The 18,179-nt window shown below is 44.9% G+C and overlaps 1 protein-coding gene and 1 pseudogene across 3 annotated transcripts in view; both read right to left on the minus strand.

Moving 5' to 3' along the window:
• Window positions 1–1,626: 1,626 nt before the first annotated feature.
• LOC114676636 (small nucleolar RNA U13) lies at window positions 1,627–1,723 on the minus strand (annotated as a pseudogene).
• A 2,334-nt stretch (window positions 1,724–4,057) lies between these two features.
• The window catches only part of GPD1L (glycerol-3-phosphate dehydrogenase 1 like), a 62,939-nt gene continuing 48,817 nt past the window's right edge, over window positions 4,058–18,179 (minus strand). For 2 of the 3 annotated variants that reach the window (XM_015132394.3, XM_015132393.3), the window contains exons 6-8: window positions 13,925–14,158; window positions 13,367–13,473; window positions 4,058–6,947 (exon numbers count right to left, since the gene is read on the minus strand). In XM_015132394.3, the coding sequence (XP_014987880.1) occupies window positions 6,851–6,947; window positions 13,367–13,473; window positions 13,925–14,158 (438 nt within the window). In that variant the 3' untranslated portion in view covers window positions 4,058–6,850. The remainder of the gene's footprint in view (window positions 6,948–13,366; window positions 13,474–13,924; window positions 14,159–18,179) is intronic. The other variant, XM_015132395.3, reaches the window with a different exon arrangement.

Raw genomic sequence — 18,179 nt, forward strand, 5'->3', positions numbered from 1 at the left:
CCCAGGAGTTGGAGGCTGCAGTGGGCTACGATAGAGCCACTGCACTCCAGCCTGGGCAACAGAGGGAAAACCCTGACAAGAAAGAAAAGAGAAAAGAGAAGGAAGGAAGGAAGGAAGGAAGGAAGGAAGGAAGGAAGGAAGGAAGGAAGGAAGGAAGGGAGGGAGGGAGGGAGGGAGGGAGGGAGGAAGTGAGGGAGGGAAAAGAGAAAAGGAAGGAAGGAAGGAAGGAAGGAAGGAAAGAGAATGCGAGCAGTGCTGAAAGTGTTTTGCTACTGTTATTTTAACTTACAATTTTAAAAACTAGGTGTTGATATATTAGGGGAAAACAGGGTGAAGGGTACCTTTGCAATTTATTATGAATTCGTAATTATTTCAAAGTAAAAAAGTTAAACATGCAGTTGTTAAAAATAACTGACATAAAAGATTGTCAAGATGTCATGTTAAGTTAAAAAAAGCAAGATAAGGAACAATGCATCTAGTAGGCTCAATTTTGTGTAGAGAAATGGGGAAGGGAATAAGAATATATATATTTTGCTTATGTGTGTGAAATGAAATTCTAGAAGAGATTGTTACAAACTAATAACTACTTGGGAAGCAGGCTTTATTTTTTAACCAAATGACTGTGTTACCTATTGAAAAATTATTTAAAAATAAGACTAGTTACAAAAAATGCAAATAACACTTCTATCATAGCATAAAAGCATTTTCATTTGTAATGAGTCAAATAACACCAATTTGACAAATAACACGGTGCATTGAGTTGAATGGTAAAGTACTTTCCAATGACTCTATTTCACTCACAATGTGTACAATTCAGGTAAGTTTAATTCCTCAGTCTTTGAGGGGGAGCTGAAGAACCACTCCTTCGGGTTTCAGACAGACATGGTTTTAGAAGTTACAAGTAGCATATGGCCTTGTCTAAGATCTCGTGACGTTTCTAACTTAAAGCTTTTGAAACGAGGAAGACACCTTAAGGACATCACCACCTGGTGAAGACTTCTCTGATGTTAAGCACATGTTATAAGTCCTGGAACTTGCTGGCATTTGTCCTAGAAAAAGAAGGATGAGGCCGAGCAAGGTGGCTCACGCCTGTAATCCCAGCACTTTGGGAGGCTGAGGCGGGTGGATCACGAAGTCAGGGGTTTGAGACCAGCCTGGCCAACATGGTGAAACCCTGTCTCTACTAAAAATACAAACATTAGCCAGATGTGGTGGCACGCCCCTGTAATCCCAGATACTTTGGAGGCTGAGGCAGAATTGCTTGAACCCTGGAGGCAGAGGTTGCAGTGAGCCTAGACTGTGCCATTGCAATCCAGCCTGGGTGACAAAGTGAGACTCTGTCTCAAAAAAAAAAAAAAAAAAAAAAGAAAAAGAAAATAAAAAGAGAGAGAGAGAGAGACGATTAGATACACAAATTTGGATTTAGCCAGAGTTATCCTGGGTAGGGAAGAGTCAGACAGACACACCCATAGGCACGCCCACATTCATATATAGCCCCGTGTCCAAAAAAGTGATGGCAAAACAGACACTGTGATGCTGTAGTGACCAAGGGATGAAAATTTCCCTAATCTCTTGATGTTTCTGCAAGTTGCATTTTTAAATTCCTGAAACATCTTTTTTTTTTCATGTCTGATAAGTAGATGTTGTGACAGGTTTGAGTGGGGGCACATCTCACACATGAGCATGAAAACTCAATCATCACACTTATCAACCACAAAAGGATCTCCTCAAACATCTTTTTAGCAATGAATAAAGTTATGCTAGCTGCTATAACAAGTAACCCCTATGTCTCAGTGGCATAATACAATAATTTTTATACCTATCAATCACAGACGAATGTGATTGGGGGGGTACTTTCTCCACATTGTCTTGTAGAATCCTGGCTGAAAAGGGGCCCATCATCTTCAATGTATGGCTTCCAGAACATACTGGAAATTGATATCCAACCAGCACACACAGAAGAAATAACGAAGAATCAGACAGAACAGAACACCTGAAAGTGGCATTTTTGTCTCCCTATGTCATTGGCTACAACTCAATCATGTGGTGCCACCTAACTGCTGGGGAGGTTGGGAAATGTAATTTAACTGTGTATCTACAAAAAAAAAAAAAAAAAGAAAAAAGAAAAGAAAAAATAATTTAGTGAACATATGGCATTGTTTCTGCCACAAACAGATATTTCTCCTTTAATATGTTGATTTCCTGCTCTTTATGGACCTTTACAGCAATTCTATGAGGCAGGCTGCACAGATGTTATTCCCACTTACCAATGAGAAAAATGAACTTCAAAGAGAAGTTAGCTGACTTGGCTAAACAACATGGATATTAAATGGTTAAGCAGGAGCTAGAACAAATCTTCCCACAGTACCATGCCTGCTGTCACCCATCCCTACCAAAGGTAACATCACTTGCTTCAGTAACTTGAATCAATCATAGCTTCAGTAAATTAGATTATCCATACAGATTCTTCATAAAGCGTATTTCCTCAAAAACATTCACCATCAACTTAGTTTATATGTAGTCATAAAAAGTTATAAAGACCACATGATTAAATTTTAATAGAGATACATTATGGAGAATAACATAAAATTGAATGCACATCATTAAATCAGGACAAATTTCAGCCTTTTCTTCAAAAATTGCCTCCCTTTTCTCTCTTCTGTAACTCCTATCAGATGCATGTTCAAGTCCTATTCTATCTTCCACTTACCTTTTAAATCCTCAAATATTTTCTTTGCTAATACTTTAATGTCCTCAGATCTCATTTCCAGTTTGCCAATTCCATCTGTAGCTCTGTCAAATCTAGTCTTTAATCTTTCCATCTGCCTATTTTTAAAATTCAAATGATTATATTCATTCCTAAATGTTTGAATAGGTTCTTTTTCAAATCTGCCTGGCTGGGATTCTTTTTTCCTCTCAAATAATTTATGTTTTAATCCTTCTTTTATGCCTTTATTTTAAAAAATATCTTTCAAAGCATCTGGCCAGGTTCATGCTTGTAGTCCCAGGACTTTGGGAGGCCAAGACGGGAGGATTGCTTGAGGCCAGGAGTTTGAGACCAGCCTGGGCAACATAGCAAGACCCTATCTTTACTTTAAAAAAAAAAAAAGCTGGGTGTGGTACCATGCTCCTGGAGTCTTAGCTACTTGGGAGGCTGAGGCAGGAAGATTGCTTGGGCCCAGGAGTTGGAGGCTGCAGTGAGCTATGATCACACTACTGCAGTCCAGCCTGGGTGACATAGTAAGACCCCACCTCCATAAAGGATTTCAGATGATTTTTAAAAAGCATCTATGGTATTACTCAAATTATCTGAAATCCTAAGGTTCTTTGTTTTTAAAAATCTGTTGGTTTTCACTCATAATGAATTATTTTTCAATTATTTATCTTTTCAAGACAGTGTCTCACTCTGTCTCCCAGGCTGGAGTGCAGTGGCATGATCTCTGCTCACTGCATCCTCAACCTTCCTGGGCTCAGGTGATCCTCCCACCTCAGCCCCCTGAGTAGCTGAGACCACAGGCGTGTGCCCCCACAGCACTCCAGCCTGGGTGACACAGCGAGACTCTGTGGCAAACAAAACAAAACATTTTTCTCCCCATGGGGCCCAGCCTCCTTGTTTGTGCCTATACCTGGCTTTCCTTAGCTCATTTTTCCCCTGACAACATAGCCTTTGGTGGGCTCTGGTGTAGCATAAGCTTCACAACCCAATCCTTTCGACTCTGCCAATCGGTCCCCTATTTGTTTTAGGATTCTAGGAATTTCTCTTATATTTTTATGAGATCAGCACTGGATTTTCCCAGATTTTAAAGATATATATGGAGTGGGGAGAAGGGGATTTCAAATTCACCAGAAGGTCTCCATCCTAAACTGCAATTATATAAAAATATCAGTAAACAATAAAAACAGATGCATTTAAGGCCTGGGATTAGAGATGAAGCCCTTCTGTTGAAAACTGTTTTTGATATTGGTAGTGAAACACAGTTCAGGAAAAAAAGAAAGAGCTGACAAATAAAATGATTACCTAAATTGATAAAAAGAAAAACAGGATCCACAGCACAAGTTTAGGGGGTTAAATGTTTATTAAATCAAGCTTTTAAATTATATATCCACCTACAGTCTGTAAACAAATATAGTACACATGTATGTAAAAGGCTAGCAGATAAGAACCAGTGGAAAAGCTAAAGTTCCCTTTGCACACCGGCACCTCATCGCAACACCCCTCTTGGTGTGGATGCCATGGGGCCATGTTATAGTCAAAAGTTAAATGAAAAACCACAAGTTTAGTTTGACTCCATCTCCTAGGGTGGATTTCATTCGGATAGTTGTTCCACATTATAGGAGGGTGGATCCTAGCAAGGCAACAGTGTAGTTTTTACATTCACAGATTGGCTGAAGTTGTACAAATTGAGCTTCTAGTCTAGGTGTCTCCCTCCCTGTTACCACACTTTGTAAGAAATGTGAATTAAAATGAACAATGGACCACAGGTGGTTATAAAAATAGATAACTCGCAGAGTCATAAATATCTACAGTTAGTAGAGCAGAAACTTATAAAATTTACCTTTTTCCATAATGTGCAGAATATCCTAAGTATGTTCAAGAGACACAGTCAGCAGACTTCAGAGTGGTAATTACAAGGGCATTTGTAAAGAAATAACACTCGAGTACAAACCCAGAGTAAGAAGCTGAATGCAGGCGAAAATACGCAAAACACGCAAAGTCCCAACTCCTCACATCTCATTATGCTACTTACTAGACACCACAATTAGCCTACAGCCCTTTATGGATCTTTAAAAGTAACTTTTTGTTACCCATGTACATACTTTAACAGAGATTTTTCATGAGACAAGCAAAGTGGGTTAACGGTGGCGCCAAAACTGCTGAAAGCTGGAGTGTTTTGTGTGCTTTCGTATACGTCTGTGTATGGGGCTTTAAAACGCTCCAAAAATGTTTTGGATAGAGTCTTTAAAATTCCCATGAAAATCTATTTTATAGTCATTTCAAGGTATAGAAAAAAAGAAATCCTAAACTGGGGTTGAGGGACAGCCCCAAATCTCACAAAGTAACTGAAATTCCAGGAATATATAAATTACATTCATATGTTCCTTTAACACGTATCAAGTGCTATGTAAGGTAACTGCAATGCTATTCTGAAGCCAATCTCATTCAAAACAGTACAGTAAATCCCATCCTAATTCTACAGTTAAAGCACTTATTCCAGGTAATGTGCGTTTCAGCAAAGCTGACGTCTTGTACAACAGTGTCACCTTAAAGCTTCATCAAAGATTCACAGCAGGCCTAAACTGGAGAAGTTCAGAACCAACAATACCACAGGTAGTTATTCATCCTAATTTCTCACAGGGAGTGAAGGGTCTACTTGAGTTATCCTAAGGTCACCTAAGCCTAAGAACAGTGTTCCCTGAAAACTCTGGCAAGTTTCCTCACCAAAATCTCTCTTCAGTGTAATGTGTTTGGGACTTGCTAGGCTAGAAAAATGGGTTCCACTGATGCATAAACATACATTCTATACCTTCAAGACGCGTACACATGTAGTGTTTCGCAAACTCACTCGACCTTTCCAGGGAACACCTGGAATAATCACTGGATCTTGGGACACTCATTTCCTAGGGAACACGATTAGAGGAATGCCACGTTAAAGCAGGTTTTCTAAAGTAGTGGTTCCAAAACTGTAGTGAGCATCAGAAGCACAGATGCCACACCCCTTCGGAGGTCCAGAGTGGGACCTGGGAACCTGCATTTCTGAGACCATCCCCTCCCCCCAAGTGAAGCTGATGCTGCTGCACTGAGGACCGCCCTTGGAGTGGCACCGTTGAGAGGATGGCCTGCACAGATCTCAGCGGCAGGAAGCCCTCCTACGGCCTCAGGAAAGGCTGCACTTGGCATTTGCCACAACCAATTAGTCGGCGGTCAAATCAGCCCAGTGACTTCTCAGAGGGTCATGCACCTTGGCGTTGCACTTGACTCCTGGCTCTGTCCCTGCTCACTAGGTGACCAGGAGGAGTGACTGCATCTAACAAGAGGAGGAACAGTAGCCCCCCACACCCCCCAGTGGATCTGTGATGCTTAAGAAAAATGTTTGCAAAAAATGCACTAACTAGCCAAAAGCATCATACAGGTGTCTGTTAATCAGAAGGATGTGCCAGCCACAGCAGGAAAATCCCAGGTGAGTTTTCTGTCTTCTGTTACTGCTGAGCCTTGATGAAGGCACATTCTGACAACTAATGAAGAGAAAAGAGGCTAAAAATGCAGACAACTGCAGTGAGGGGAAAATATGAGTGGATTATCTAATTAAAAATACCTGATTGTTCAAAAAACAAAGGTCAGCCCACAATCAAAATAGTTAATTATGCTGGCTTTAAGATAGTGTTTAAAAGTTAAATATGTTGATCTTTGAACACACTCACTCCTCCACTCTACCATGTTAATGCTGGTTAAAATTTAACATTAGAAGAATGAGAAAAAAAAATCCTCCAATACGTATGAATTACACCTAAAAAATTTAGTTGAGATCGTGCCAATCTTATAAGCTACCATTGTGTGGAAATTTCATAAGCAACTTTGAAAAAAGACATTTAATTTTGGCTCATAGAAACATCCACAGAATGAGGAATAAACCACCATTCACACGTCTGCATGTGTGTTTAGTTACTACCCAGTACATCTTTGCCAATGAACTGCCTCTCACAATTCAAAAACGATCCTGTAAAAATCCATACATATCCATGATGAGATTACAGTCAAACAAACATCATGTTGCCAAGTCCTGGTTTCCACGTGAACCCAAAAGATTGATCAGAAAGGCAGAACTTCCCCCCACACGCTGCATGGTTCACTTTATGTATGCTCTGGATGGCTCTGAAGACAACACAACATCTCTTGAACCGGTCTGCTTTCGTAGCAGATCTGATACACAGCAGTAAACAATGGAAACCTAGTTGGGAAGAAATGTGAAAAGACAAGGTTAGGCCACTAGATTTACCTCAGAGAATAAGTTAGGTTTTCTGTCCTAACAGATTGCAGGTCAGTATGTGACTATGGAAAACACGGTAAGCACTTTCTACATTCCTTTATCATTTGTTCTGCAGACAGCCTCTGGAATGTGGCTGTCAGATCCTGGTGCGACCTAGACCATCCTCTGCCTAATTAAGCTTGGAGCACACTTTCCACAAACAAGTCACACGGTGATCCTACCAGGGCAAACTGTTGTCATTTACATGAAGAGTTGTGGCTCTGACTCTTGGTCAAATCTTGGATGAGTCTATATTCTGTCATTATTTTAAAAGCTGTACAAATAAATTTTTAAATTGCTCTCCCTTCTCCAAAAAGAATCATCCCAAGATAACGATGAGGCAATCTACACATCACCACAAATAATGTAGGCTGGAACGTTCCCGCGAGAATCTGAGTGAGGACCTACGAGGAGCAAAGCACTCATCTTATGTCAGAAGCTTGATTTCGCTTACCTCTTCTTCCAAGATGTGAATACAGATATAAGTGAAAAGTCATTAAAGAAATAATTTCATCAGGCTTTGTTTCTTTTTTTTCTTTTTCTTTTTTCTTTTTTTTGTGACAAAGTCTCACTCTGTCACCCGGGCTGGAGTATAGTGGCGTGATCTTGTCTCACTGCAACCTCTACCTCCTGGGTTCAAGCGATTCTCCTGCCTCAGCCTCCTAAGAGTAGTTGGGATTACAGGTGTGTGTCACCATGCCTGGCTAATTTTTGTATTTTTTTAGTAGAGACGGGGTTTTACCATGTTTTTCAGGCTGGTCTCGAACTCCTGACCTCATGATCTACCCGCCTCGGCCTCCCAAAGTGCTGGGATTACAGGAGTGAGCCACCGCACCGGCCCAGGCTTTTAAATACACACACACATAGCTCAAAGTGAGCTTGGCAAAATCAATGGAGTCTTGAAAGGCAATCCTGAAAATTAGCTGGACAGAATCTTATAATGATAATTTAAGAACAAATAGTACTAATGATCACATGTCTTTATGAGAGTCTATCGTTGTAGGGCTGTTTTTTCATTGTAGTTTTTTTAACATATGGAACGTTTGTTATTTTTTTGGAGTCAGGTAGACCTAATCAAATCTGACTCTACAGCCTACTAACTCTCGGCAAGTTTCATAATCCTTCTAACCCTGTTTGCCCATCTGTAAAATGGGACTGGATACACAGCCTTGCTGCAAGTATTAAATCACTTATGTGTGAAGTGTACAGTACACAACTGGCAAATAGTGGGTGTGCAGTAACGACAGCTTATAATAGCAGCCACAAGATGGACAGTGTGTCCTGGACTGAGAAAGCTCCATGAGGACGGGGACCAAGTCTGTTTTTTTCACTACTGTATTCTCAGTGCCTGGCACCATGCACGGCAAGGGGCAGGTGCTCAGTGAGAATTCGTCGAATAAATTCCTGTGGATGGGATTTAAAGCCTAGAAACTTCAGCCCCTTTCTTTGTCCTTCCATGCTATGTTTCCCTGTTCCTGAAACAAGAACAATGCATATGTCCCCAAAGCAGTGTGGTAGCAGACGACTGACCATCAAAGCCATTTCCAACCTGCTTTTCCCTTTCCCAAGGTTGGAAGAGACTACTCACCTTCCTAGCCTTTCACCTAGAATTAGCCAAGCAACACAGTCCTAGGCAGCAAGACATAATGTATCTGCTGAAGGTTTCTGGGGGAAGATTACTCTCCGCGAGAGGCACTAGAGGAAAAATCTATTACCCTAGACTACTCTTGTTCCCTTCCTGAGTGTAAAAGTGAATGTGATGTCTGGAGCTGCTGCAGCCATCTTGAGGTTCAAGGGAAAGCCAACGGGATCACTGAGATTCTAATCCAGAGCTAGAGCCACTGGGCCAACACTTTAGCAATGTTCATCTCCATATTCCCTGTTGTAACCGTGTGTTGCTCTTGCAGCTGGAAGCACTTCTAACTTTTAAAACTAGCATTTCCAAAGTGCATTCTGTGGATGGGATGTTAATGAGATATGAAGTGTGTGGAAGGGAAATTTCTACAGACAAGTAACTTGTTTAATCCTTAAAATCACCCCATGAGGTAGAAAATATTGTCCCCATTCTGTATATGCGTAAATTGAACCACAGTTTTGGACTCTGAAGCCAATGTGCAACCATTAGGCTACACTACCCATCTAGATATTATTTTCTATTATATAAAATGCTAAAAGGCCAATTAGATCAGTTTGGAAGACTCTCTAAATAAAGTTAGAGGTGAAAGGAAGAAAAAGACAACATTTCATTTAAAAAAATTGACAAACCAGAGGCCCGGGCTCGGTGGTTCATGCCTGTAATCCCAGCACTTTGGGAGGCCGAGGCAGGTGGATCACGAGGTCAAGAGATTGAGACCATCCTGGCTAACATGGTGAAACCCCGTCTCTAATAAAAATACAAAAAACTACCCAGGCGTGGTGGTGGGCGCCTGTAGTCCCAGCTACTCAGGAGGCTGAGACAGGAGAATGGCATGAACCCAGGAGGCAGAGGTTGCAGTGAGCCAAGATCACACCACTGCACTCCAGCCTGGGCGACAGAGCAAGAATTTGTTTCAAAAAAAAAAAAAAAAAATTGCCAAACCAGTCAGCTATCCCACTAATCAATACGGAGGGCTTAAGATGTTTCAGACTTCAGACTAAGTACAGGGATGTGCAGTATTATAAATAAAGCCAGGCCAGGTGTGGCAGCTCATGCCTGTAATCCCAGCACTCTGGGAGGCCAAGGTGGGCAGATCGCTTGAGGCCAGGAGACCAGCCTGGGCAACATGGTAAAAAAAACAGTCTCTACTAAAAATACAAAAATTAGCTGGGTGTGGGGGCACACACCTGTAATCCCAGCTACTGGGGAGGCTGAGGCAAGAGAATCACTTAAACACGGGAGGCGGAGATTGCAGTGCTGAGATTGCACCATTGCACTCCAGCCTGGGTGAAAGAGTGAGACCCAGGAGCTTACCACATGCACCTCAGAGAACACGTTGTGTATGGGCTGAATTATGCCCTCCTCCCAATTCATGTGCTTCGGTCCTAACCCCTAGTACCTCAACATGTGACAGGGCCTGAGAAGGAGTCTGAGAAGGAGGCAAAGAAAAGCTCTATTCAAGAAAAGAAGGTACCACAGGGAGTAAGAGGATATACTGCAGGAAGTTACGTTGGTGCTAGATGGAGGGGGGCCACCTCTGCCTAAGGACCATGTGCTTCACTCCATAAGAGCAGGAGGCCTCTGAATGTGAATGCTCAAGCTAGCAGGGATCATGGCGATCATCTGATCTTCCATCTTAATTTTGTGGATAAGAACACTGGGGCACAGGACAGCTAAATACGTGACTTGCCCAAGGCCACATGGCTAATAAGCCACAGGGCAGCCTTGAATGTTACCCTCCTGCTATTTTTTCTATAGCAATGGAGAAGAGAAGGGAGGGGAGAAGGAAACAGAGGAAGACCGGAGAAGTGGTGGTCAGAATGAAAAAGAAAAAAGGAATCAAAGTAAGAGGTGGTGCAAAGGGAGAACAATAGGCCTCTGCCTTCAGGAGGCAGGTGGTACAAAGAACGGGGAGGAGTCCCAGGGGATTCTACACTCCAGCCCAGGAGAAGGGTGCTGCCACCTTCAATCCAGCAGCGATGTCATTAAGCACAGGTGCAGCCTGTTCAATTTCTAATCAGAAGAAATAAAATGGGACATGACCAAGGAGAGCTGCCTGCTCAGAGCAGAGATTTACCTGCTTGATTACACCTGCTTTGGAAACAGGCAGCTCCTGGCCCCAGAATCGCTGTTCTAGTCCATGTCCCCCTGGAGCTAACAGACTAGTGCCCAGCCAACCTGTCCATCCAGAGAATCCTCTCAAGGCAGCCCTTGCTAGCACACAGATGCCACTTGAAAATTCTGATTGGGAGAGTCTCACCAAACAGACAGGTTTTTTTTTTTTTTTTTTTTTTTGAGACTTAAAAAAATTTCTTGATAAATGCTCAGTGGTCATTCAAGTAGTCCAACCACACACAAACATATCACTGTCTGCTGCTAAGTAGGTAAGGAAAATCATGCGCGTCAGAGGCATTTGCCTTTTAGCCACAATTTAAAGGTAGCTCTCCTCCTTTGGCAGCCTGTTTGTGAACTTCCATCTCTGCGTGGCTGGTTTTAAAAGCCATTTCAGAAAAATAAAGTGCAAATTAAAGGGGAAAGACAAACGCTCCATCCACCCTCATTTTTAACTTTCAGTATGGAACTCCATGGCTGATTAATTTGCTCTGGGTAAAAGAAGGAAGGGTGCTGGGTGCAGGGGGAGGTGAAGATGCATGACTGGGACCAGCAGACACCTGAACTGATGGAACTAGGATGAAGAGCTGCAACCAGAGATGACAGCAACGCCATCCACGACCCTCCTCCCAGCTTGGAGAGAAGCTCATGCTCTGAATTAGCCACAATCAGCATGTCCATCCAGCTGCCCAGCTCCTTCCAGTCCTAGGCAACCAGACTTCCCTCCCCCAGAGGGTGTTTCGGGAGAGTTAAGGATACATACAATATGCTACATAAGCATTTATGTAGTGGTATAGTTGGCATCATGATTATGGTCCCCCACAATCATGCTCAGTAAATCGGCAAGAGAAAGTGCTGTGGAGCAGGTAGTGCTGGGGAGTGGCCTCGGAGAGGCTGAGAAGCTTTTGTGGTGCTACAGGGCTCACTCTCTCAATCAGGTGGCAAATAAACTGACTCCAGCCCACCTTTAACACACAACTGGCCTGGAAGGGCAATGGAGGATGGATGCACCCACCCATCTATCCATCCATTCACCCATCTCACCCATCCACTCACCCATCTACCCATGCACCCATCCATCATCCATCCCTCCATCCATCCATCTCATCCCATCCCACCTACCCATCATCCATCCATTCACCCATCCCACCCATCCACTCACCCATCTACCCACGCACCCATCCATCATCCATCCCTCCATCCATCCATCTCATCCCATCCCACCCACCCATCATCCATCCATTCACCCATCCCCCCCATCCACTCACCCATCTACCCATGCACCCATCCATCATCCATCTCTCCATCCATCCATCTCATCCAATACCATCCCACCCATCATCCATCCATTCACCCATCCACTCACCCATCTACCCCATGCACCCATCCATCATCCATCCCTCCATCCATCCATCTCATCCCATCCCACCCACTATCCATCCAGTCACCCATCTACCCATGCACCCATCCACTATCCATCCCTCCATCCATCCATCTCATCCCATCCCACCCACCCATCATCTATCCATTCACCCATCCCACCCATCCACTCACCCATCCACCCATGCACCCATCCATCATCCATCCCTCCATCCATCCATCTATCTCATCCAATACCATCCCACCCATCACCCATCCATTCACCTATCCCACCCATCCACTCACCCATCTACCTATGTACCCATCCATCATCCATCCCTCCATCCATCCATCTATCTCATCCAATACCATCCCACCCATCACCCATCCATTCACCTATCCCACCCATCCACTCACCCATCTACCTATGTACCCATCCATCATCCATCCCTCCATCCATCCATCTCATCCCATCCCACCCACCCATCATCCATCCATTCACCCATCCCACCCATCCACTCACCCATCTACCCATGCACCCATCCATCATCCATCCCTCCCTCCATCCATCTCATCCCATCCCATCCCACCCATCTATTCATCCATTCACCCATCCATCATCCATCCATCCATCCATCCATCCATTCATCCATCCATCTCATCCCATTCCCTCCCACCCGCCCACCCACCCATCATCCATCCCTTCATCCCATCCCATTCCATCCCATCCCATCCCATCCTATGCCCCATCTACCCACCCGATAAAGAGACTAGAAGGCTGTGCACCAAACCTTAACAGAGCTCCCTTTTGATGGTATAATGTTGGGCTAACCTGTCCTTCCTTCTTTTCTGACTTGACATTTTAATAACCTGACCATACTTTTTTATAAAACAAAAAAGTAATCATTTTTACAAATTTTAAAACTTATAATATGTAGCTTTTACCAAACACCCTGCAAGACAAACTAGAATCTTAAACTTCATATTTTATAACGTGACTTATAGAATTGAGCTCCTTTCATTGATGTTGAGCCTGGTTTCATGTAAACACATGTTTTGGGGGTAGGTAGATGCTTCTCATCACTGATGTTTACGTCACAGAAAGGACTGAACTAATCCAGATAAGTTCTAAGGGCACTTGTCAAATAGTCTAGCTCATCTCCGTGGGGCTGGAAGTCCTGAGAAAAGGAACGATGGACATTTATCTGGTCTCATGGGCGACTGAGAGACTTACTTGTCCACTAGTCCCTTCTGTTTGAGGATGCGGTACACTTCAGCGGAAGTCTGAGGTCCTTGGAGCTTTTGCCCATTCAGCATCTCCTTCTCCAACTCTTCAATGGTCTTAAAAATAAAGGATTAAAAAAAAAAAAACTATGGTAAAGACTGAAGAATCATTTATTTGTTTAATTTTTAAGTTTTGTTTTGTTTTGTTTTGTAGAGATGGGGTCTTGCTATATTGTGCAGGCTGGCCTCAAACTTGTGGCCTAAAGCAATCCTCCCACCTTGGCCTCCCAGGGTGGTGGGATTATAGGCATGAGCCACCATGCCTGGCCTAGCATCATTTATTTCAAGAGCAGAGTGGAGAGAAGAGTTTCAATTCCCTGCTGGAGGCCAAGGAAAGATAAAGACACAAAGATAAAGAACAGAAGAGTCAAGTGACAAAGCAGCCAGGCAAAGAGAACAATCCCAGCAAACAGATGCTGGCATGAAATCTCCACTGGGCTGCAGCTCACCCCAAGCCAGGAGTCTCAAGTGAGGAAGGAGGGGGTGCGGGAGGCAGGTGAGGGGCTACCTTCCCAGTTCTGGCGAAGGCCTCGGCCACCCTGCGGTTCCGCCCTCCGTAGCAGGTGGTGATCAGGTCGGCCACCCCGCAGCTCTCTAGGAAGGTGGCTGTGGACACCTGGCCCTTGCAGAAGATCCTGGCAAAAGCAATCATTTCCATGAGTCCCAGGCGGATGACGGCAGCTTTGGTGTTGTCTCCACAGCGGAGGCCATCACAGAACCCAGCTCCCACAGCTACAATGTTCTGCAAAGGAGATGACAAAGCCCAGATGCCGTTACAGCACCCACTGTGGGTATGGATGCCAGAGGTGGTGGGGGATGCTGAGGCAGGGACAGACCAGATGGGATTGGCTCTCAGGGACACTGGCTCCATCCTCCTCAAAATGCTCAATGCCAGGTTCTGCTCTTGTACACCTGGGTGAAAGAGATGACGAAAGGAGACACAAGGCTTCCCTGTTCCCCTTCTAGGACAAAGAGCCCATATTTGGGGTCAGCAGGGGTCAGCAGTTGAAGAGCATTGGCCAGAAAATCAGAACGGCTGATAGTAGTCTTTGGTTAAATAATATTTGGATAAACTACTTTACTTTTTGTTTTGTTTTTAATGGAGTGCTTTATGCAACCACAACATTCATACAGAAAAGTACACAAATGCTAAGTGCACAGATTGAAAGATTTCCACAAACTGAACACGCCCCCATAGCCAGCACACTGATAACGGAAGAAAGCACAGCCGCCTCCACCAGCAAGGGTAACCATCCTCCTAACTTCTCCCAGCACAGCTGCGTTTTACCTGCCTTTCAACGTTTTGTGAACGGAGTCATACAATATGTAATCTTTTATGTGTAGCTTCTTTGTCTTAATTCAACATCGTGTTTGTGAGATTCATCCACATTTTTACATAGAGCACATTTATTTTAATTGCTGCATAGTACTCCATTTTGTGAATATGCTGCAATTTATTTAATTGTCTTCTGTCACCTGGCGCTGGGGTCGTTTCCAGTTTGGGGCCATGACAAATAGTGCTGCCATAAACACCCCGGCACATGCCCTCCAGTGACTACGTGCAGGCAATCCTGTTGGGTATGACCTAGGAGTTGAAACACTGGGTCATGAGGCCTGTATGTGTGCAGCTCAAATTCCAGCCTTTTGTTTCATTTAATAATCCCCAAATGAGTATTTATGGATCACTCACTCTTTGCATGGCCTCTGCTAGACACGAGGCAAATGAGACACAGAGCCCGCCTTTTCAGAAGCTGATAATCTGGTACGGGGACTGGCAATCTAGGCCAACCGCCTGTTTTGTAAATAATGTTTTATGGGAACCCAGCCCTACCCATTCATTTACACATCATCTATGGTCCCAGATTTGAGCAGTTGCCACAGAGACCGTATGGTCCACAAAGCCTCTAACATCTGGCCCTGATGCAAAATGTTTCCCAACCCTGATCTTACAGGAAAAATAAAACGTGTACAAAAAGGCTCAGCAGAAAGTGATATTCCATAAAAGGTACTGAGAATCAAATTCCGTTTCGACAGGTATGCACTGAGCATGTACTGTGCGGGGAGCACCTCACTCAGCCCTGGAGGCACACAGTGATTGCGGGGGCTTGGCGGGTGCCGGGGGAATGCAGGGGCTGAAGATGCCCCCAGGGGAGAGCTGCAAAGATCAGAGTTAGACTCAGAGCTTGTCCTCAAGGAGCTGACAATCTGACTGAGAAAAGAGACACAACAAAGCACATCAAAAGGCAGAGGGGAGAGAGTGTGCTGACAAGCGGTAGGAGCCACAAGTTTCCGTTCAAAGCAGGGAGGCCAAATGGAGGCAGTGACATCTGAGCTGGGCTTCAAATAAGAAGGAAAAGTCAGATCAGCACCTATGACAAGCAACACCTGCACAGCTGCACAGGTGGCAACTCAGTGGGCACTTCAGTTGAGCCCCTGGGTTCCTGGCCCCTTCCACTTTTCCAGCTTCTTCACCAAGAACACTCAGCACCAAAAAAAAAAAAAAAAAAAAATCCAACTATCTAACCACACTAGCAATTCCAGTAATACCTGGTGACTATACAGAGAGTCCTGGGAGATTTTAAAACATGAAGCTCGTTTGGGAAATGAGTTAAAATAAGTGTATTTTTAATAAAACCAAGTTTTATAGTGAAAGAATAACTTTTCTTAACACATCGGGCCTATAAAATGTGAGGGATGAGGTGAAAAAACAGAATGAGCTGGGGAATAAAAACATCTGCTCTAGTACACAGGCAGTTTTTGATAAAACACATCAAACATAGCAATGATGTGGCCGGGTCACCATGACAAACAGACTTGGTCATTTAGATACAGCTATTGCTCGCCAGGAGACCGAGGCACAAAGCTACTTCACATGACAAAAACATCCAATTGGGCCTCCTGAAGTTTCCGTCTACTCCCCACAGGCCCACAGAACAGACACCTCTCTTGCCCTCTCCCACGGGGTGACGTGGAATAAAGAGGGCAAGAGAATAAAGGACGGGGATAGGAAGGCCCCCAGCGTCTTCTCTTCCTTAGCAATCATGTGAGAGCTTACTGGGGCTGCCGCTTATGCCTCTCACTGCAGTCAACACAGAAAGAAAAAAGTAGAAAAATTCTCGAAAAATGATGCAGGCAGAGCTGATGAGGAATTGGTCCTAGGAACTGACAGCCTGACCAAGTGCATATGGCTTCGCAAGGTACCAACGTGCCTGAACCTGCAAAAGCTTCTCAGCCTCTTCCTACCACACACGCTATGCGAACTGTAGGTTTCATCGGTTCTCAGACAGCAATCATCTCAAACTTGCACGTGCAGGGACGATGGACGGGGGCAGTTCCCGGCTTACACACGCTCAGCAGCAGGCAGCATGAGGGAAGAGGCAAGGCAGAGGCTGTGTGAAAGGAGCCTGGAGAGACGCTGGGGGTCGGGTGGGATCCGGTTCTGCAGCTCCGCTTCTAGAAGGGGTGGGCTGCCGAGTCAGGATGGGACACCCAGACCTTTTAGGATGAGTAGTATGCAGAGGCTAAAGAGCAGGAACCATAAGAACACCTGGGGCTGGGCCCACCTAGGTCTGGACGCCCTTGCCAGCATAGCAGCCAGCTAAGGAGGCTACAAGGAGACAGAAGCGGTACACGGCACTGACATCCAGAGAGCCTCTACACGGTCACAGTGTGACCTAGGGCCAACCACTCCGCTTCTCAGGCCATCTTCACCGCAGATGTCAAATTCAGGGCTTGGACAAGATTTTTCAAGGCCCTTCTGGTACTGCCATTCTTTCAGGGAAGTTGGTGCAATTGTAGCCTGCACTGGGGCTGCAACCAGTACTGGGGCAACAGGTTGACACCTGGGGACGTGCAGGTGGGCTGACTGCCAAAGCCCAGAGGCCAGCCCTTGGGTGAGCTGGCCAAGTGGTTTTATTGAAGTTGCCATGCAATGTGGCGAGGCTTAGGCTGTTGGCCAACTCGTCAGATTCCTGAAATTGCTCTCTGATGCCCCCCGAACTGTGTCCCTGTGTCCCCGTCCATCACAACATGAACCATTCTGAAACTGTTATATGAAAAACCAACCCCAGGAAATGTCTGTGGGCTGAATGGGAGAGAACATGGACTTCTGTTCAACAAGTCAACAGAGGAGGGGAGGCACTGATTTATTATGTGCCTTCAGTGAGCCCAGGCTAGTTACACACTGCCTCATCATCATTCCCACAACTCTGAAGCATGCACCTACCCTCCTACTACTTCCCAACTGGTACACTGAGGCTCAGAGAGGTTTAGTGGCTTGCTAAGAACATGTCACTGGTAAGAGATGGAGTCTGGATGTGCTCCTGGTGCCTGGCTCTGCAGCCCGCTCTGTCCCCTGTGCCTTGCTGCTCCAGTGTGGGAAATCCGCCCTTCCTCCACCCTTGGTCAAAAGACCTGCCTGACCCTTTGCAATTCGGTGTCAAAGGAGAGTGCCTCCTGGCCTACACCAAGGCTTGGGAGGTAAAAAGGGTAGCTTAGGTTGGGCGTAATCCCAGCACTTTGGGAGGCTGGGGCAGGTGGATTGCTTGAGCTCAGGAGTTTGAGACCAGCCTGGGCAACATAGTGAAACCCTGTTTCTACCAAAAATACAAAAAGTTAGCCAGGTGTGGTGGCATGCACCTTTTGTCCCAGCTACCTGGGAGGCTGAGGTGGAAGGATCACTTGAGCCAGGGAGGCGGAGGTTGCAGTAAGCTGAGATCATGCCGCTGCACTCCAGCCTGGGTGACAGAGTGAGCCTGTCTCAA

This window comes from Macaca mulatta, chromosome 2 (genome assembly GCF_049350105.2).
Source record: "Macaca mulatta isolate MMU2019108-1 chromosome 2, T2T-MMU8v2.0, whole genome shotgun sequence".
NCBI classification, from domain to species: Eukaryota; Metazoa; Chordata; class Mammalia; order Primates; family Cercopithecidae; genus Macaca; species Macaca mulatta.